The sequence below is a fragment of the Phalacrocorax carbo genome, chromosome 8 (assembly GCF_963921805.1).
Source record: "Phalacrocorax carbo chromosome 8, bPhaCar2.1, whole genome shotgun sequence".
NCBI lineage: Eukaryota > Metazoa > Chordata > Aves > Suliformes > Phalacrocoracidae > Phalacrocorax > Phalacrocorax carbo.
The window spans coordinates 34,384,281-34,406,713 of record NC_087520.1 but is presented as its reverse complement, the minus strand read 5'-3'; the positions used below and the strand labels follow the sequence as shown (position 1 = coordinate 34,406,713).

The following is a 22,433-nucleotide window of genomic DNA, read 5'->3' as shown; positions in this document are numbered from 1 at the left end:
AGTAAATTAAGAAATAGCTGAATCAATGTTTTAAAGAATAAAGGCAAGAAGTATTTGATTCTGGGCGGTGTCCTCACATACCTAGCCTTCAGCTTGGAAGGGATTTCTATTTGTATGATAGAATTAAAATATTTGTAATTTTTAAAAAAGCTGACAAGCTACTTTTCTGTACTACTCCTAGCAGATCTTGTTGCAATAAAGTAATTTCTTACGGTAAACTCTGCCAGAGACCAGTAGGACACAGCGTCTACATGTTTGTTGGTTGTGGACACAGCCAGTTCCCTAGCAACACGTTAAGATTTAAGCGGACTATTACAAAAGGTACCCAAATCCTGTACATATTGCAAGTGCGTACAGAAGGAGTAACTCCCCTTTGCACTCTTGGGCTCCCAATGGAAGATTAAAGACCCTTTTCTTAACACGTCCTGGTCCCTAAAATCCTACTGAAGTCAACAAGAACTGAGGACTTCACTGCCTCATAGGATCAGGCCCTATATTAAATCAAAGCAGCTACGTATAAATTACGTTAGTCTGTTATTGCCCACAGAGTGAGGCTGGCAGTCATACTGCAGGGAAGATGGATGTGAGTGGACCATACTGTGTTCAGGTTGCAGAGCTCAGTAGAGAGCAATACGGACAAGAGTAATAAGTTCTCATTAATTAAAGTTATAGGGGGCCAGTCTCGCACTTTCCTTTTACCAAAAATCTAATCATAAAAACACTTGTCATTGACCAAACGTGGTCAAGGCACAGGAGCTGCTCAGGCAGCCCAGCTGTCCTTTGCAGCAGATAGGGATCGTCATCTTGATTTCAGAGGCAGGGAAAGCAGCATGCAAAGGCCAAGAGTAGCAAATTCACTGCCAGCCACCAAATCGCAGGACCTCCCTGAAGGCAGGTCTCAGAAAACACCATCTATTGAAATCCCTACATTTCCCTTTGTGGCCTTCTGAGATAGTCCAGGGACTTCTCAGCTGAGATTTAACTGCTTAAAAGCACCAGAGCTGAAAAAAACCCAAACCAATGACAAAACTTCTGTAAACTGACATTTATAAAGAACCTACTTCAAACAGAGGTCTATTGTCTTGTTTTTCTCCTTTCCTAGTTTCCTAAAACAAGTCAAACATCTCCAATCTGTGGCAGAACTAGATCAGAAAGTGTATTGTTCAAGCTGTGCCTTTTCTCCAGACCTGCTCATTGCTGGAATGCTGCCCTGTTGAGTCCTCCTGTGTCTCTTTGCTGCTGTGGAGCCCTGGCGCAAACAGAGCTCGTGCATGGGTTCTTGGTAACCATAGCTGACGGCTGAAAGGGCCCCAATGCATGCAGAGATAAGAGTTTTAATTTCCAGCATTCCCTTTGCCGAACGTACACATATTAAAGGAGGAACACTTTTTCCCAGCAAAAAGCTGCAGGGCAACGCTCTGTGAGGTAAGCAGGGGGATGCCGCAACAGCTGGGGACCAGGTTGGGGGTCAGGGAAAGAGTGCCAGCTTCCAGGTTTTTTCCACTAAAGCCTCGACTCATCTATCAAAAAGATCCTCTGTGAACTTGTATTAGTGTACTATGTGACTTTTGAAATTGCACACTGCCGTTTTATTACATCTTTCTAATTAGGCAAATGATGATACTTCCATGAGGACTGACAGCTTTCAGGAATGGACAGGAAAAGGCTTTCCCACTGGGCAGTTGCTGATAATTTCCCAGACTGTTCAAGTAATTTGTTTACTGTGCTCAGTCACAATGAGCAAGAAGAATAGAGCTAGGGGGAGGAAAAAAGAAAAAAAAACCTCACAGCATTTTCTGTGAAACAAATTATGATTAAAAAGTAGTGTGAGGGTCCCTGTGATTGGCATGAATAGGGCTGAAGAGTCCAGGCTGGCAAAAATCTGTATCTGTCATACTGTCCTTGTCTGACCCACAGCACTCCCTAACACAGCTGAACTCTTTGGCTGTTATTAAAAATAAAATGGGGAGCTTTAAAGCAGCATTTTGTAATTGCTTTTCTTCTTGATAAATACTGAAAATCATTGCAGGTGCAGAGGGCACTGAGAGAGCTGTCCTAGAGGCACAGCTGTCATTTGTAGGATTTCTCAGCCAAGGGACAAACATTACGTCGGCTGCATGGGCTGGCATCTGCTTCTTAAGCTGCTATGCGGGAACCTTGCTCCGTTATCAGTTGCTTTCCGTAAAATCAGTATTTATCTAGTAGTAGTCAGTCACACAGTATGCTAGAGAAGACCCCCACCTCCAGCATGCATGCAGGGCAGGGCACAAGGAGCTGCCCATTTCTACATCAGGGGATTTAATGACATTTCTGCCATTTGCAGGTAAAACTCCAAGTCAGGAGGATATTGAGGTCCAGAGAGCATAGAAAACAGATGTCAGATAGATAATGAGGGCTAATACAGTATAAAGCTGCACTATTTATAGAGAGCAGCATGCAGTTCTGCACTTTCTTACCAGGACAACCCAGGGATTTTAGGAACATTAGAGGGGTTTCATCTACATCCCTCTTACAGCCTCAATATAGGTTCAGCATTCCATTTCTCTTTGGAAACTAGTGGAAGGGTTGAAGCCACCTCTAACGCCACAGGCATGGCTTCAGGGGTCACAGTATCTCCTTTTTGTGCTGAAGTCCCACAGCCAAGGGGATAGTTTGAGTCCCTGTGTTACTCGTTTGAGAATATCCCAAGGAAAATGCCACCTAGTCCCTAGGAGAAGGCTTTTCCCAATATTTCTGCCTTATCGTTGCAGCGTGTAGAGAAGGGCACAGGAGGCTGAGGTTTTCTCTCTGTGGTAATGAAATGCAGCCCACATATCCCAACACTGGCAAGAGAAGAGGAGAACAAGTCAGAAGTTAAGGAAGTGGAGAAATCAGACCAAGTACAAGAGTCAGAACAGAGGAGCAGGAAATAAAGCAGTGGACTGTGTGCCTGAAAAGAGCAGACAGAGCCTGCAGCTGCTGAAAGGATTAGCAGAATAAAAGGGAGTTCTCAATTTAGAAAAACAAAAATCCTGTCATAGAGGCTTCACCTTCTCCTTTGATATGAACACATTGCAGCAGTGTTATTCAAATAAAATGGAATAAAACTGTGTATTAGCAGACATCCATCTTCTCCTTTATTATTTCACGTGCTCCTAAGAGGCCTCTCCTCACCATTTATCTACCTTAGTGCAGGTCTGTCCTCTGCACACATCATCTAAACGTTTGGTCTCCAACACAGGGAGGCATTACGCAGGTGGGGACCAGCACTGACTGACGGGGACAACCATGTCTCCTTCCAGGTGCTAAACTGGTCCCTGCAATTTTGAACACACAGAGTTGTAAATTAATCTATCACACCCAGTGTATGCCCATGTGCGTACTCAGGAGTGCAAGATGCTTGCAAGCCAGAGAATGGGAGCACAGTTTCCAGTACTGTTTTTTGGTAAAGGGAGCATTTGCATTTGCCTCTAGGTACCACGGTGGTAATATCCCACATCATATCTTTCGCAGCAAGGTCTTTACTGAACAGATGTGCCGTTCCTACAAGTATACAGTCAGCACCTGCCAATGTAACCTCCTTTGAATGCTATTCAAGGAGCAGATTATTTTGTGATGATCATGTTACCAAAAGAGGCTTAAAAGCTTTCTTGATGAAGTTTCTCTTGGTTAGCCTTCTTCTGTAGAAGAAAATTGACAAATTATCACTAATTTTACAAAAAAAGAAGATAAAAGGGCATTCGCTTTCAGAAAGGTGGAAATTTTAAACCACCACATTTTCTGTTTTTAAACTATTGGATACCTTGGCAGAGGTTGGCTTGAGCATGGTCAGCCTCATTCAGTGAGCAGGCAGGCTTCAGCTGAACAACGAAGTACTGCAGTCCCATAAATGCACCTCGCAGGTTTTGCAGGTACTGCTTTCCTCTAAGGCTGCTTTCCACTGCTGGTGGAAAGTGATTCCAAACTAACAGTCGCCATTAAGCAGTTTATACACCTTAAGCCAGAACCAAATGTGCAGCTTACTACTTTTAAAGAACTATTCAGATGGCCCCAGATACATTAAAGGCCCCGGGAAGACTGAGGTTAGCAGTTCTCACAAATTTGCTTTGATTGCTCTTCTCTAGATTGTGAATTTTTCACCTAATTGCAACACAGCTGCCTAACACACCCCCAAGATCGCCACAACGCAGCCATCATGTACAAGTAGTACCCGCTTGCTAGTTCTGCTCATTGGCGCTCTTTGCAATTTAATGAGTCTCATGTTTTCTTAAAATATCAAAGACAAGAAAAAAGAGGTTCTTCTCGCTCAAGGGAAGGATACATGCCATCGTCTTGCAAAGGCGCTGGTTAGAGTAACACTGGAGGAAACGGCAAACCAAAAACGTGCCGGCCACAACAGCATTCCCTGAAGTCCGGGCTAGGAACGCCACTCCGCCGCAGCTCCCCTGGCTAGCCAGGCGAAAGGCGCTTCCCGACCCGTTTCGCCGTTTCCCTGCCATTTTGAGCTCCGTCCCGCGGCGGGGACATGTGGGGCCGTGGCCGGGCGGAGGCCGCGGGCGGGGCAAGGGGCTGCGGGCCCTTCCTGCCCCCCGCACCGCTGCACCCGGCCTCCCGGGGAGAGGAAGGGTGGGAAAACCGATCGTGTTTCTCTGGGGTTTTATAGTCATTAAAGGATTTCCGTTTGTTTGTTTTGCTTCGGTGAAACTGAAGCCCGGCTTGTTAAATATTCTGGTCGGCAAAAAGTAGTATGATAAATCGCAAGCGTCCTTGTGAGGATGCTGCAGCTCATTTTAATATATAGATGTTACATTTAAATATATAAATATTTAAATGACCGACAGATCTCCAGAGTATCTTATGCAATAGCAACAACTAACCCTAGGGCTCATCACACTTTCTGTAAAACCTCATCAGTTCTTAATAGTGAAGCTATGCCTGAAATATTTCCTTTCCTTTACTCAGTTTTCAGTTTCATTGTTAGAAAAAGCTGGTTCTTCAGGTCCTTCTGGACTACACCTGTATTTTAGTGCTCAAAGGCAAATATCTTCTTTATAAATCTATGACAAGTTAAAGAAAACACTTTTGTCAGTATTTTAAGTAGCCTAATTTTTTAAATCTTTAAAGTTGGGTGTAGCATAATCAGATTATAAATTCTTAACCCAGTCAAATCCACTTGGAATGCTGGAATTACAGTTTATAATGGCTGGTCATGTTCTTACTTGCTAGGAATTTTAACATGAATATTTGAACTGAAGTCAGATTTTTAAAATAATTAAATTTTGGTAAATACCAATCCCTTTAGACATTAAATTATCATTGTTATTTTTATAGCCATTTTTCAGGTTTTCTTTTGCAAGCATATTAGCAGAAGGGCTATAATTCATTTTCCACTGGTACAGTAGTTACATTTTTTACTCGCATGTGAAGTTAAATGGCTATTATTTTAATGCCAAGCTCTATAGATTATTTTATTCTTCATCCATTCTTCACTAAGAGTTTTCTGAATGCTATTTAAAAGCAAAGATGTTCAAGGCCATTATATGAATATCTAAAACACTGCCACATAGCCTAAATTCATGCTTGACTAGAGGTTAAGAAAACACACTTAAGGTGTTTGCCAAGTCCCTACATGCCAGAAATTTTTTGGGGCCTGACTGCTTTGTCACTTCAGAACTTCACTTATCCTTTGTATTTTAAGGGGACACACACACTCTTTCTTATAATCTCTTGTATTAAATGCTACACTATTGTTAATAAGCTGGAGAGGAGCAGGGCAAAGGCCGAGCAGCACCTTGTGCCCATCCATCCCATTAAGCGCCACGGCACAACTTCGGTGTGCAGCAGCTGTCACATTCCCAGCAGTGCCAGCACATAGGTCACAGCAGAGCCCAAGGTTGGCCAGGGCAGAGAGCAGCAAGTTGATTTCCTGGAAGTAAATAGAGCCAGTGGGACTGCCTGTGCTGCCACCAGATTCCCAGTTAGCACCAAAATTATGAGATACGCTATTACTTCTTGGCTGATTTTGTAGGTGTGGCATGCCCAGAGTTCGCAAACAGCCAGTGACAATCAAAACCAGCCGCTAATGTCCTCAATTAGGAGTACTTAACTTTTGAAAGCCAATTAGTAACTGGCAAATAGCTGGACCGGAGGCTGCTTAGTTTAGCAGTTTTCTGCTAAATAAATATATAAATAAATATCCATGGTGATCTACATAGTCATCATTATTGACATAATCCACCTCATTTGATTTGGATTTAAACAATTTGCAAAGCACAATTCCTTTTGACTAAGCTTTTGTTGTTGTTGTCAAACAGTAATCTCGAATCTTCAAATATTTTATACTCAAATAAGATATATTTGTTTATTAACTCCCAGGCAGGATGCAAAGCTTTAGCACTTGTTTGTAAGAGAGCTATTTTAAGCAATGACACAGACTGTCATCCTGTTGGCCTGAACGATGTCTACTTAGATGTGGGAGTCCTGAGAGGATGGGTAGCCTTTTGGTTATTCTTCTATTCACAGTTACCAGTGAAAACTGCCCCTATCAACTGTTGAGGATACAATGTACTAACATATCAAAAGAAAGCTGTAACTGAAACCAGACCAGTCTCAAACATTTCATTAACAAAAAAAAAAAATAAATTCTCATTTTCTACACCTTCATAAAAAGAATGACAAATAATGGCTTCCTTTCCCCACATTGGCACTGAGAAAGAATGCTGGACTTGCCCTTCATAGCTGAGATGCCCAGCCACAGACCATCTGTACAACTCTACCAGAGAAACACCCAATATACAGTTGGGGATATAATCCTTGATGACGCTGACTACTGTCTTCCTGATTCCTACTCTGATTCAATAAACATGCGACAAACCCCCGCAATGATGCTGAAAGATGCAGGACGCCCAGGTAATGCAGGCTTTCCCTCTGCCAGCACTACCTGCCAGAGGCTGCCTTTGAACATCGTGTCTCTCCACAGCATTACCTGCAACGTGCCACCAAGTGCTGGATGGCAGGCCTTGAGCTTTGGAGTACCATCTCTTGAGGACAATAAACAGCACTTGAGGAAAGCAGGAGTCTGGCAGGATGAACCATACACATGAACCATACACAGTTCTTCAGGAACGTTGCCTGCTGTAATCCTTCACTGAACAACTAGTCACAAAGTGATTTACCTGACTGTGGCCAAAAAAATTAAAAAGGTGCAGAACTTCTTTGTTGTTAATATTTCACTTTGTAGGGCAAAGAGCTGCTTAGACAAATTTCTAGTCCATATTACAGACCCATTAAGAATTTCAGATGTATAGCATAGATGAAATGCACAAGCAGTAAAAAAGGCATAGGTGATATCTTTCATTGCTAACCACACAGGAAATTGCTTAGTTTTATCAGAAATATGGTCTCTAAATACAGTTAGTAAGGCCATTCCTGAAGAACAGCTGAATACTTTCAACAGGCTGCAAGATCCATTATTTTTACAGTTTGCATGGATTGTGTGCTGCAGATAACTAAAAGATGCCCTAAGGACTTTGCATGCTAAGTGAATATGCAAAGTATTACCAGGTCCCTTTATTCTCTCACAAGCACAGTGATATTTAGTATTTTCATTCAAAGTGCAGTTCTTGAAGTGTTTTAATGAGAATTCAGCTTTTGCTTAAAAGATGAGTTTCAGCTCCCATGGTTATGTTAAAAAAAACATCAAAACCTGACCCCAAATTCACTCTCATAGTTCAAAAGCTAGATCTGAACTAAAAACACTGGATTTTTCAGTAAATCCTCATCCCCTAATTTTCAAGGCAGTACCACAGTTTGCAAATTGTTTAGCTCTGCACAAGGCACTGACCTATGAGCAAAACTGCACACTGCATGTGTGAGTGACTGGTCTGGGAAACACATCCAGCACCAGGTCTCAATGTCAAAGTTACAAGCACAAAAGATCCCAAATATAACTAGATAAAGGACTGGAGATTTGAAATTACAGGGGGTTTGGCATTCTGTTTGGGTTTTTTGTTTTGGACAATGTTGAGAGTGATTGCCGTATGCTGGAAAAATAGGAGGGGGGTGGGGAGAGAAAATGGAAAGGGAAAAAAAAAAAAGGAAGAAATGGCTGTGTTTTTTCATCTCTCCAATCAAGTAACACATCCCGCAGTGCTGCCCGGCTGAGTGACAGCACCCCAGGGTCTTAGTGAATGTGTGCAACTAGCAGTGTGGGAGCAGATCACCCAAGGTCTCGCTGGCTCTGGCAGTCCTGCTGGTGTCATCTTTTCACACCAATGAGCAGCTCCTGAGCAATTTTATGGGCCAATTTTCTCTAAGAGCAAAAATGCTTTTGTTTAACATCAAGCAGGCATAGCTGTGAGGTCTACCTTTCTCCTCATCCCATCACAGACCATTGTTGTGAATAAGCAAAAAAATGAATTCACAGAATTTGTTAAGATCAAGGCTCTCAAATATCTCTTTTACAAACTCTTGATGCACTAGAGCAGAAAGCGGATTTTGTTCCGGAGGTCAGTATTTTTGCAGGATGTCTTTTCCAGGCTCATTGGTGCTACACAATACAGTGCTGGGTTGAGGACAGCTTCTGTCCTGCAGAGAACTGATACTTATTTACAGTTAGAAATATGAGAGGGCTGAGCAAGTGGGTATATTCTTTTTTTCTTTATTATTAGCAGAAACATTTTCACATGCCAAGAGAGCAGGCTTGGGCCAGCAGACAGAAGCAAACTCAGGCTCACCAACCTGCTCTCCCCCCTTCACCTCCCCTGTTCCACTTGGTTCCATCTCTCTCCATCCTCCACTTTTGTGGCTGGCATCATGCACTGAGCATTTGCAGTGGGCTTGGTGTGCACAGCACAACACGAGTATGGATCTACCTTGCCCAAGCAACTGTGCTGTGTGAATGCATTGGTCCCTCCTTAGGCTCGATCTGGAGGTGGCAAGAACACTGCCCACATGGGAAGCTCCTAATTTAGCATTTTAGATGAGGTGCCGTTTACTGTGATTACTTAGTATGGATTTGTTGGGATTGGTCACACAACTTCCAGTAACTGGCTTATACCTCCCAGGCAGGATTAAGACTGTATTATTACTGACATATATATACACATATTTCTACACAGCCTATTCTATATTTTATTTATAAGATATGTCCATGGCATGGACATATATGCAATTCAAGCATTTTGGTACAAAGAAGTAGCTTTGTAACAAGAAACTCTAGTTAGAGGCCATGAAGGAGAAGAGAAGGTGGCTGTTTTACAAGAAGGAATCAATTTTTTTCCACTTTTTTCCACATCTTAGAAGAAAAAATAAATGCAGTAAGTATCAGGAGTAGCAACACTAGTAAAGCTGAAACAAATTATCCCCAACAGGGTAAGCACAGTAATGAGTCTCCCTGAACTGCACAGCCAATTTCCTTCTTGCCCCAGAGTTGCTCACCAAATTCCCTCCAGGTCCTGCTGACCGAGGCTTGCTTTGAAATTCCTATTTGTAGGCAAAGCATCTGCCTTACTGCTAAGTTTTCTGGTCTAAGAACTTCTGCTAAGGAACATGAGACCTCCTGAAAACTCTGCTTCTCATCAGGCAGTTTCTGATATCTCATTTTCTTGGAGCATTTCAGCATCTCCACCATATCTATTTTTAAACATGTCCTACACCGAGTGAAGGTACTTCCCAGGCACATTTACCACATTCAAGGCAGGTTTCCATATGAATATTTTGTTGTCAGGAGGGGTGTAGCACTTCCACTCCTACTGAAATGGCTTTTGCACATGTTGCAAGAGCAAAATAATAGGAAATCCATCATAAGGTTGGAACAGAATTTTGCCTTATCATATATTCATTCATGAAAGAATCAGATTTTTAAAATATTATTAACTAGTTAATTTAACAAAAAAAAGAATCCAGTAAATGTTTGTATGAAAGGACCATCCTGAAGGCCGCCTGTTCCTTCTTGTCCTGCTCCTTCAAGTAGCTGCACCCAGAAAGCATTACCCTGAAATAAAAAAAAGTGCTAGCTATTTCCAGCTCAATACAGACTTGCACAAGAGGACGACTGCTTTGGCAGTCTTGCCATAACGGGAGGGTGTCACCCTAAGCCATGCGGTGCCATGGATGCCTCCTCCCCACAGCAATTTGGGTTTGAGTAACAGCCCTGCTGCCGATGCCCCTTGCTGCCCCAGCGCCCAGACAGCCAGGAACGAGCAATGCCCTTTCCTAGTGGAGGAAACCTAACACACAGAGACATTCAGGGCTGTGACAAAGCCAAATGCAAGCATTTAAAAAACACACCATAGATTTTCTGTCTATGCACTGAGTCTGCACTTTATCACTGCCACGCCAGACGACTGCCGCCACCTTATCTCTGCGGTTACACCTCACCGGGACTCGTCTCTCTCTTCCCCTGCTCCGTCACAGCATGGCCCGATCACACTGCTTCCACAGTGCTGCTGGCACTTATCTCCCTGTTTCGCCACGCTTCCCAGCCTACAGCAGGTCTGCCCATCACACTGAAGCAGCTGAGCAGATACAGAAATCCAGGCACGCAGTCAGCTCTCACGCCCTCGCCAATGTGTAAGCCATAGGAGCACTCGGGGGTCACCCCATCAGCCCCACGCAGCACAGGTGTGCAGAGACACCACACTGTAATGCTGCACATCAGCTTGAAGTTTTGCTAGACACCCTGTCTGTTATCGGTTTGGGGGACGCCATGCTGCCCATACGGACACAATGAAAAGGTGAGAGTGTGGGGGTGGAAGCTCTCGCCAAGAGCCTGCTGAAGACTGGCTATTTGCATCTGCTGTTTGCTGCCAGAAATAGCAACAAACCTGAGCTAAGGTAGAGAGCACTGAGCAGGAGGACATGGTGTGAAGGGAGCCAGGGGACTCATTTATAGGTTATTCTGTCTTTGTGCAATTCTTGCTTGTTCAGTACCAGAGCTGCCAGAACAGGAATGAGTACTGTCCCATTCCAAAGAGGCAATTAAAATCTACAGATCTATTGTGGTGAAAAGCAGTATGCTCCCCAAAATACCACTGGCTTCTCCCAAAATTGCAGTATTTTCAGGAGCATTGATCTGTGAAAAATAGATACACGCAGGTATCTACGCTGGTAGGTAGAGGATCATTTTTAAGGGTCCTTTATAACTTATGGCCTTTCTCCAATGTGCAAGTATAACTGTTCCATCTGCAGCACACAGCTGTGCCAGAGACTTTGTCAAGACAGTTTTTAAACTCCTAATGCAGGTATTTCTTTTTCAGTTTAAATTCAAGATTTGTTACAGTTCCTGAACAGGGCACATCCAGCCTTCCAGAAAAGCTTGTTTGTTTTAAATCTGTTGCAATGCTTCAGCCAGCAAGAGAAACTAACCAAAAAGCCTCATAAATTTTATCAAGTATTATGTATGCTTTCGCAATACATTAACTCCTCATCTATCTTCTTGAAAGATTTCACCACTCCACTCCAGCCATGTAGCTTCCCAGTAGGGAAGACCCAGAGCAAATCTATTAGTGCTATGAATAATATTGTGTGACTCATCCACATCAAAACCCACTCCTTCAGCACAAGCTGCCATCGTTAATGCTGTAGCAGTGGTTAGGGCTCCTAATAATAAGGGCTATTTCAGCTAAGGCATAACTATATTTAATGTTAGTGTTATTCTAGTATGATCTAGTTTTGATAACAGCTACATCCCTCATGGGATTTTTTTTTTTAATGCATAGAAAGTACTTCTGAATCTGGAGGATGTCTATCACAGCAGGAGGTCTTAGGTGGGAGATGCCTCGGTCTTCCCCAGGGATTCCCTCCAGGGCTAAAGATCTCAACACTGCCAAGATTTTTGTTAAGCTTTACCCTCAATCTTCTCCATCACCATTTAAGCCAGTTATTTCTGGCTTAATCTTATCTGTGCATCATGGACATTAAAGAAAGGAGCCCATGCACACAAAAATGTATTCCTTAAAATATTGTCTGTACATTTTCAGACTTATTTTCTCTTGTTCAGTTCCTCTCTAAACCTCAGTCCCTCACATCATATTTTACAGTCTTTGGACTGGGTGGCGCTGAGCCCAACATGGCCCCTGCCACTGTCTCTGGGGAGGGGAAGCAGGGAAGAGTATGGGCAGGCAGGGCTGGCTGTTCCCTTTCCCTTGTTAATCTCCCTGCTTCCACCATTTTTATGCCTTCCCATTCCTCCACACGTGAGCTGTGGCACTGAAGGGTCACCCCTACATCTTGGGCCCCAATTTGGGGTGGAAGGAAGAGATTTGCATGGCTGTCTGCCATTCCAAAAGGAGAATTTTAAATAGCCTTTGGACAATCTGTAATCAATTTCCTTGCACATGCAGCTCCTTTCTGAATATAAACCTGCCCCTGCCTTGCATTTTGCCACTTTTTAAGTAAGACCCGGCAAGATGGCCCCAGCCTTCATGCAGCACTGCACTCATCTACAGAGGATGGTGTCAGATGTAGCAGGAAGGTCCCCCACATCACTGGTACAGGGATACCCCTTGGCTTGTGCTCCAAAACCTGTCCTCTGTGGGAGCAGGTTGAGCATTGTCACAGAGACAGACCAGCCAGCTACAGAAGTTGCTTGCTGACCCCTTTAACAATACATTAGCAAATCTTTTTTTCTTTTTACACATCTTTCAGGGATGATATAAGACTTAATAATGTTCCTTTAAAGCCATTATAAAATTTTGTGTGTTGTTCAGTGTAATTCTAAAATGGTAGCTGTGGCTCTCAACTTTCACCTAAAAAGAAAATTACTCTGTCTTGCCTGCACCCACGGAAGGACTCCTACACAGGGGAACATGCCCAGCTACAAAGCTTACAAATTAAAAGTTTAAAAAGTTTTTTTCAATGTCATGCCTTTTAAAATGATTTCACAACTTGTGGGGGGTCTGCATCAGCTTCTTTAATCTGTACTGCAATTTCCTCACTGCTGTGCTTGGCCAGCCTTACTTGAAGCTGCTGCACTGCAGACTGAGCTGCCAGGGGGCATCTTATACTGTGGTTAAACAGTACATTGAAAAGCCAGCTGTTACACCGGCACAGTGCTCATACACAGCACTGCCCTTTCACAAGCTGACATGCCAGCAAAGAGGAAAGGCACAACACATGTCCCACCACCCCATCCCAAGAATGTCTCTTTATTGCATTACGTATTATTGTATTTCGTCAGACTCTGTTTTGCCACTGCAGTGCTACACTAATGCTTTAAAACTCAGGGAATAGCTTCACCTGTGGCAAGACCCTTGTGCCACAAGGAACCCATTGCTCCAAGAAGCCTGAAACCCCCTGGGTAATCTGGCAGGGATTCAGCAGGGGCAGGGCTGCCCCCACAGCCTTCCACCTTTCCACTTTTGCTGGGAAGCGGACACCTGCTTATCGGTTGCTGGACTTGTCTATTTTCTACCTTAACTTAATTTCAAAGCACAGATAGAGTGTCTGCTTCAACACATGTGCTGCAAACACACAGCTATGTACAAGCACAACCAGGGCAGACCAGCTGGATAAGCCACACTTCCAGAAGCTGCTTTAAGAAATGCGAGGACAGAATTGAAGCCAAATGCCGCAAAATTTGGTATAACTAGACGTGCTTAGGAAACTTGCTATACATTGCAAGTTGAAAAGCATTTATAAAGCAGAGGGGAGGAAGAAAGCTTAGATTTGATGATACTCAGGTTCAAGAAGCTGGTTTAGATGACAATACCTCATTAACAACTGATATCCAGTATTTTATTTTCTTGTCTACGCTGATAAGGAATGCTGTTCAACAGCATAGGCTAAGACTCGGCTCTGTCAGTGAGGATTTTAATACCAACCCATAAAAAAAGCAAGCCCTCAGCAGAGTCTTACAACAACAGGGTCTTTGCATCCTTTTTGGAAAAGAGGGCTATTCAGGTATCGTTCAAGAAGTCCCAAGACTGACAAAAAACCTCTCCTTCCAGACCCTGAGCAGATATGAAGCACCTCTTGCAGAGTGGTTCCCACTGGTCTGGGAGAACAGCCATGCCCTAGCCCCACAGGAACAAAGAGCATCTATGATATCCAGCAGTCCCCTTCTACACTCAGCACTACCTCAGCTTACAGGCTAATTAAACAAAACTAGTAGGACAAAGTCCACACTGTCCGATATTTCAGTCACCCCACAATATCCCTTTAAAATCTATGAGCAATGACTAAGCAGCACAGGTATTGCAAATATAAGGCAGTAATCTCAAAGTCTTGACTATTAGAAATCAATTACTTTTCATGCTCAATCTTAAACTTGCCCTGGTGGCAAGAGCTCCTCTTGGCCCCTATGTTATAGGTAATGCTATAGAGGGTTTTTTTGATTCCCAACCCCTCCCCCGAATACGAGCCTCCTCTTGTTTAGATTCCTCTCAGGAGATTAAAATCTTCATTACAAAGACACTTCTAACCATTGCAGGTGACAGCAGCTGTCTGTGTTTGTGCCAGAAAACAACTAGCTGCAAACACAGATGCTCACCTGAGTCCTACTGTGCTTCAACAGAGCTGAGCACGTGCTTACTGTCTTTGACTGCTGATGAATGGCAATGGTTTCCCCAGGAATAATCAGACAAAATAGAATCAAGTAAAATCTGCAAGAGAGAATTTGACATGGAGTTCTTATTTGGTTGTGTGGGGACTGTGGTTTTGTTTGCCTTTTTGGTTGTTTTTAATAAAAAAAATAAAATAAAAGTGCATTTATTGCTTTCTGTTACCTCACTGCAAACTTTTTGTCCTTTCCAGGTAATATCATTGGTTCTGGGATCTTTATTTCACCAAAAGGAGTTTTGGAGCACACCGGCTCAGTGGGACTTGCTCTCATTATTTGGGTGCTTGGCGGCGGGGTGGCTGTCCTTGGCTCGCTATGTTACGCTGAACTGGGAGTCACTATCCCCAAATCGGGAGGGGATTATTCCTACGTCACAGAAATTTTTGGTGGGTTAGCTGGGTAAGTACCATATCTCTATAAAGTAATTTGAAAATACATTTATACTTGGTATGTTAAGTATGGAAAAGGTATCTGACTTGGACAGAGAACATTTGTCAATAAAATGCTTTTGCAAAGTCATTAGAAATACCAAATCATACCTACACAGAGCTATGGATGCTTTCACTTCCTCTTTGACTCAATAAAGTCCATGAAAGTAAAGAACAGTGCCGTAAATGATGCTGTGTCCAAGTGACATTCCTGCGTGCCAGCCATAAACAATCAGTACCTTGTATTGAGGAGGTTCACACGTGAGGGAAGCTAGACTGGAGCTACTCGCCAGAAACAAAAGCCCTCCTTTGACTATCAGTGCAGAAGGCAGCAAATATTTCTATGGCATTACACTGCAAGACTTTCCTACAGTAGAATACAGAAAATTGCTGGAGAGGGAGATTTGCCCACAGAAGCATCCTGGGTGCAGGTGCCTGTTTGCAGCTGTACAAAATAATTGTTGTAAATTCAAAGAGGGGGAAATGCTAACTCAGAGAATGATTTCAGAGTCGTGTGGCTAAGAAAGGAAGGAACAAGAGAGAGGAGGTCATCATTTATATTTGACTGTATATTTTATGGTGTCTTCAACAAGAAAAATGAAACCGATAGCCTCTACTCACAGCTCACTAGAGAAGCACCAGAACTTTCTGGCCAGCTCGCTCATTTGCAAGTAAAGAGGTCATGCCACATGTTGGTGTTTTATTTGTGAAAAATAAAAAACCAATATTCCCTCTTGTTTGAGCTGGAAAACAAGCTCATAATAGTTGAGCTAGCTGCTGAGCTACAGTAAATCAACACAGACGTAACACTGGCAGGTTGTCATCCATCCCATGGGCTCATGCCTGCCTTGGCTCAGTGCCACCTGGCACAGCCAGCATCTGAAAACAGGCTAGGTTGCAAAGTAGTTTTCTGATGCTTGTCAGACTTAAACCCTTGCCTTATACTGGTTCTCATGAAAGTCCATGTTTCTTCAGTCAGAGGAATCACTCCTTTGAACATTGTCCCACTTGGTATAGAAAACTACACTGGCATCGCAGCATGGATTGAGGTAAAAACAGCATTGGCTTGGTTAGCCAAAATCTCCATTCATCTTCACTGAGGCTCATTCTCTCATGGAAGGCAGGAGCCACTTGGCAAAGCCCCCACTCCCCTAGGACACTACGGCAGGCAGTCAGCAACTTTCTCCATCACCTGCTCCCAGGAATAGAGCCTGCAAGCAAGGACCATAAAAACGGCAGAGCATAAAACTGCACAAGCAGTCAGATGTACTATCCCAGAAATATCACTGCGAGGGAGGCCAGAAACCATCAAGAGTTTCACAAAACCAGAAGAATTATGCTTTCTAGGAGAGAAAAAGAAATTAGAAATCAAGTACAGCTAAACATGCCTTTATCTGTTCTGTGTTCAGAGAACGTGCATGGTACCAGAAAGCACCAGGCTATGCAGTTGCTATAACATACCACATGCCCATTCACTGACCTCCAGCCAGCATTTAGCTGGGGACAGACCAAAGCTCTTATCTCTTAATGCAGGGAGCTCTCTGTTGCGGCAGCATCTTTCTTGGTGTTCAGGCTTGTGATGCACAAGCAATATGAGAAAAGCACTACCTTGTCACCTGAAGAGAAGCAGTGCTCCCGTTCTTGCTTTGTGAAGAGACTTCACCTTTCCTCCAAAAAAAATGAACTGAGTCTTAAGTATGACAAAGGGTTGCCTTAGGCAAGAAGCCTCCAGGTAGGTTTTGATGTTGTGGTTTAACCCCAGCTGGCAACTAAGCCCCACACAGCTGCTCACTCACTCCCGCCACAGCAGGATGGGGGAAAGAATCAGAAGAGAAAAAGTGAGAAAACTCATGGGTTGAGATAAAGACAGTTTAATAGGTAAAGCAAAAGCCACACGCAAGCAAAGCAAAACAAAGAATTCATTCACTCCTTCCCATGGGCAGGCAGGTGTTCGGCCACCTCCAGGAAAGCAGGGCTCCATCACATGTAGCCATTACCTGGAAGCCAAAACGCCATAACTCTAAACATCCCCCCCTTCCTTCTTCTTCCCCCAGCTTTATATGCTGAGCATGACACCGTATGGTGTGGGACATCTCTTGGGTCAGTTGGGGTCAGCTGTCCCAGCTATGCCCCCTCCCAATTCCTTGTGCCCCCCCAGCCCACTCACTGGTCGGGTGGGGTGAAAGGCAAAAAAAGACCTTGGCTCTGTGCAAGCCCTGCTCAGCAGTGATGAAAACATCCCTGAGTTATCAACTCTGTCTCCAGCACAAATCCAGAACACAGCCCCACACTAGCTGCTCTGAAGAAAATTAACTCTATCCCAGCCAAAACCAGCAAAAGTGTAAAAAGGGGGGGGTCAGTCATATTTTCCAGTAAAGCTGGGCTGGGATTGCTCCATGCTGCACTTTGCTGAGCCACCACCAAAAGCCTGCAGCTTTGGGGAACTCTCACAAGCACTTTCAGTTTTCCACTTCAGAAGCACCCATTCCTCCTCTGACACTTGCACATGGGGCTTAGAGCTGAAAGAGCCCCTTAAGGAGCATGAACTGTGCCTCCCCTGCAGAAAAAAAAAAACCCACTGCCTCTCCCAAAGTCCAATTTTCTCTTCTAATTTAATTTTTTTACACAGCAAAGAACATAAAATTCAGCACAAAAAGCTTTAGTGCATCTGCCAAAGGATTTTCCCAATGGCAAATCTGGATGGTTTGGTCTATTCACAAAGAGACGTTTATTGTAGGAACACATGCCATACTCACCCAGCCCATGACATTTCCTCTTCAGTTCTGTTGTCCGGTCCCTGCTCCCCAAAGTCCTCCCCATTTATTATGTTTTCCTGCCTAGGTATAAGGAACAAAGAAGTACTATTTGGTCATAACATTGGAGTACTACATACCCCATCTTCTGAGCCTGGCAGTATTGATAGTTGGTTGCATAAATAAAAAGAAAAAACCATAACGCTGCTAGGTGTGATGTAAGAAGGTGAATGGAAAAAAAGAGAGAGAGGCATGACAAGGCCATCTCCTGAGCTGGCAGAAGATCTGCCTGCAGAGCAGCAGCCCTGCTCCAAGTGCAGCTGAAGGCCAGCGCATTCAATGCTGCTGAAAGCAGTGGTGATGGCAAAACTCAGCTGGAGATTACCCGGCAGAAGGGACACTCCCTGGCAGCACTGGCCAGGAGAGAAGGAAGAGGTGAGGGCTCCTGTTGCACCAGACTCTGGTCTGGCCAGAGAGCAGACTTGCCACTTTCATCTTCATTTAGAAGCCATTTTGGTTTCAAAAAGCACTTGTGTATGAACACACTAAGTGCAGGGAACATGTCACATCCAGTGCTGCTGGAGCCATCTGAGCACAGCTCATCTTAAATGCATAGGGACTTGCATGCCTGTACAGGTCATAAAAAGAACATTCCCCAAAATAGTAAATAATAGGCTTAATATGCATTCTTGCAGAAGACAACAAGTTCAGCTTCATGAAAAACCCATGAAAATAAATACAACTTCTCCTGAATGCTCAGCAATAACATTGCAACTAACATTGCTGCTTTACCAGCAGTGACTGAGACTGGACCTACGTCCTTACTAAAAATCCATAGTATTGAAATCAGCAGAGAGCTCTAAGCCAAAACTTTGGTAAGTGTCACTCCGAACTGCAAGTAAAACATGCTACAAATATATTTGTGTTTCTTTTTTGTTGGTGTAAAAATCTAAAGTTTCCAAAGACAATTATTCTTTCAGCAATGTAGGATAATATTAATAATACTCAAACTAGTGCTAAATTTCCTAAACCAGTTCAGCTTTCCCCATAAGATGATCTGTACTACAGCATCTGTTTCAAATGGTTTTCTTTTGTTAATGACACACAAGTAGAGTACACTTCAATTTTCTATTTTCACGGGCTGCATTGACTCCATGATATTTTATATCTAACGAGAGATCCTCTTCAGAGTACAGACACATCCCAAGTACATGTTTGAGAACCCATTTCCCCAAGTCCACTAGACTATTAGAGACCCAGATCAAACGATGCTCTTCATTTCTTTCCACAGGTGGGGAAATTAGTATGCAGCAATATCTGCAAAAAATTCAGTTTTGATCCAGGGATGCAGGTTGTCACTTATTCCAGCATGCTTCTAAAATTCGGGGGGGGGGAGAGAATCTTATTAGAGCTGTTATCTAGTGCATATGCACAGTGATGGATGGATAGCCATCAACTTGAATGGACTTTGGATCAGATTCAACAGCAAAAAATACAGCAGAGGCCATCCAGCTAGCAGTTATTGATGCTCCTTACACACAACCATGGTTTGCTCAGAATACACTCAGGGAGGTTATTTTACCAGCCCTTTCACCATCAGTACATGCAGGATCTCAGATTTCCCACACAAACTCCAATGCTCATGAAAACAAAAGGGTGGGGGGATCACAAGAGCAGCTACACAGTCTTTTTTCTCTCCATTCAGCTGTCTTGAGCCTGTTTCTGGTAACTTCTTAGTTAGCAACAAGGCAAGATTTAACTTCTCACATTCTTGTAGTGCTGTAAATAGTGAGTAACTGTGAAAGCCTACCAGATAGGGTTCAACTCCTGGCACCCTCGGTGCCACAACTCAGCCCTCATGGCAGTAATTCCCCCACTTTCCATTTGAAAAGCTGGGCAAAGTAACTCTAGGTGTGCTATGATGACACGTCCCTGCTTCAAGTGGACTTTGGGCTCCCAGCACTGGTTATGCTCCCTCTGCATGAGTGCCCAGGGAAGAAAGCACACCTCCAGCCCTTCTGCTGGCACCCGGATTTGTCAAATTGTGTGCACCGTGATAGCAAGGACATCTGAAACTCAGTTATGTCTGCAGGAAATTTCAGCCCTGTGTCACTTAATTATAGCTGATCTGGAACAGTTGTTTTTTTGCTAAGGAAATTGTACTCTTAACTCTTCCTATGCAACAGATGATAAAAGGTGGTGCATTAAAAGCAAAGATTTGCTAGACGACTGAGTGTTGGGTAATCACATTGGGATTAATCCCTGCCTGCCAGCCACAGCAAACACCGCCTCCTCACTAGCAATTTAACTCAAGAACAGCCATCCCCAGCCAGCCAGGCCTCTGGCTCCTGATTCTGCCCCTGGCAGCTGCCGGCAGCACAGCAAGAGCGAGGCAAGCGCTCAGTGGTGCAGCCCCAGCCACTGGATGTTCAGGGACATGAATGTGATCTGCATGATCAGCATGGATATCTTTTTCTCAGAACAAGGCTTTGCTTAAAATTTACCTGGAAAAATGAGATAAAAGTGGGCCTACATCTCAGGCAAGCTTCCTTCTTATTTTAATGACATCTCATGTTTGAGTTTCCCATTTGGCTGTACAACTTTGTCACCCTCTGCTAAAATTCTGCATTTACTTCGATTGGCATTATCAGTCCTGCATGCATTTCAATTCAGCATGAAACAAATTGACTGTCAGAAATCTATCGAATTATTCACATTCCCATTAAACTGTATTCTACCCAACACCAACTGTAATGCACTCCATATTACACCATAGAAGCAAGGGCCAGTTTTGCCTGAAATACTGTTTTCAGAGTCATTCTCCCCACTGACTTTTTTTAGCTGAACGCAGTTCTCAGCCTACATAAGTTATATGCACTAAGATAAACATGATAAGGAAGAGCTGGTGGCCTCTGCCCAGCAAACCCCATGGTCCCACTGACAGGGCTCTGCCTGAGCCCTGCCAGCTGGCAGCAGCACTACTGGACACACCCAGCTAGGGCTCATGCAGGGACAATGAGGGCTGAACTTGACCTCACTCAGCACTGTCAGCATCCTAACCCTGTCAGCAAATTATTATTGCACTCTTTAAGTAATATTTATTCTTCAATGGGCACCAGCTGGGTTAACTCACCCAGCAAGCAGGGTCTGCAAAGCTACCCTAAACTGAGTACACCACCCACAGCACCAAATAGCAAAAAGCAATTACTGGAGAAAACTGCTCTGAACCATGACAAAAGTATCAGAAATTTGAAAGAAAGAAAAAGAAAAAGGAGTCATAAAACACAGTAAAGAAAAGGGGAAAAAAAATCCCTGAGTTTTAAAAACAATAGTGCCATTTGGGAAAGTAACCAGCTTTTGCATCATGCCAGCTTACAAAATTAACTCTCTGGTAGTTAATAAAAAAAGAGGAAGCATCTGATTGTCTCATACCTCTCAGAAACAAGAAGGCAAAATACAGGATGGGACTGAGAGATACTCACCACCTCTGCCCAAGGAGTACCCAGCAAGAAACACCAGAAGCGATTCCCCCACCTGTGCCAGATTTAAGGGGCTGGCAGCAGGCAGCATGCTGGGAGGGAGCAGCCTTCAAAAGAGCAATCTATGTAATCTAGAAATTATACTGTCTTATTTGGAAATATCATTTCCAATCCTTATTTTTGCTGAGCATCCCTCTACATTACATTCATGCATGTATATGAATGAATTAATGTGTTTGTATCTGTGCGTGTAAGTACATGGCAAGCAGGGTTTCACTTTCTTGCAATGACTACTTCTCACCACAGAAATAATACTCCAAATATTTTAAAACAATAACCAGATCCACTGCTGGTTTTATAAGTATTTTTTTTTCCTTTTCCCAGAGTAAGAAACTGAAATATCTCACACTTTGTATTTGCAAGAGTACCTCATTCAGTGCAATCACCTTCAGCTGCAGCTGGAGGCAGACAACCAGCTCGGGTGGACCCCAGCTGAGCAATCGCAGAACACTGCAGCACTAAGCTGCCCTGACCCAGCCTGCAGAGCCAACCCAAATGGTGACAAGAAACCCCCCAATGACCAGCGGGGAGCCAGTAGCAGCCCCAGGAGTGCAGCTGGCCCACAGCTGGGGTCCCACCAAAATGTAGGGACTGACATCCGCTGCAGTAACACATGAGCCCAGAAGCAAGAGAGATGCTTTCACTTTGACACAGAGAACTAAATCAAAGTGTGCCCACTGGGCATAATCTTCCATATATCCCTAAACTGTGCTTTGCTTAAAAATGTTTAATTGCACTGGGAACATGGGAAAAGGGATGAGGAAAGGCACAAGCAGGTGACTGTTAGGTGTGGCCGGGCCGAAGGTCCTGATGCCTTGGGAGCTGTCCTGAAGCACTGCAGAGCTGAGCATGCATTACCTCCTCCAGCACATCCCCAGCGCTGCTTTCTTGTGCTTTTTCTTGTCTTTTCAGCTTTCTGCTGCTGTGGAGTGCGGTGCTTATCATGTACCCGACCAGTCTGGCCGTCATTGCACTGACCTTCTCAAACTATGTCCTGCAGCCCGTCTTCCCTAACTGTATACCCCCATATAACGCCTCCAGGATCCTCTCCATGGTGTGTTTACGTGAGTATTTGCTTGTTGCACACACGCAAAACTTGCCTCGGTTTTACATGGGACCACTCGCTCCAGCCAGGCTGGGGTCACGGCCACAACCCAAAAGGCAAGCAGGGAGG

At 43.9% G+C, this 22,433-nt stretch overlaps 1 protein-coding gene across 1 annotated transcript in view; it reads left to right on the top strand.

Moving 5' to 3' along the window:
• SLC7A10 (solute carrier family 7 member 10) overlaps positions 1–22,433 on the top strand; it is a 46,631-nt gene that overhangs the window by 12,388 nt on the left and 11,810 nt on the right. Inside the window, 2 exon segments of the mRNA XM_064459550.1 lie at positions 14,734–14,938; positions 22,172–22,323. Coding sequence (XP_064315620.1) covers positions 14,734–14,938; positions 22,172–22,323 — 357 coding nt within the window.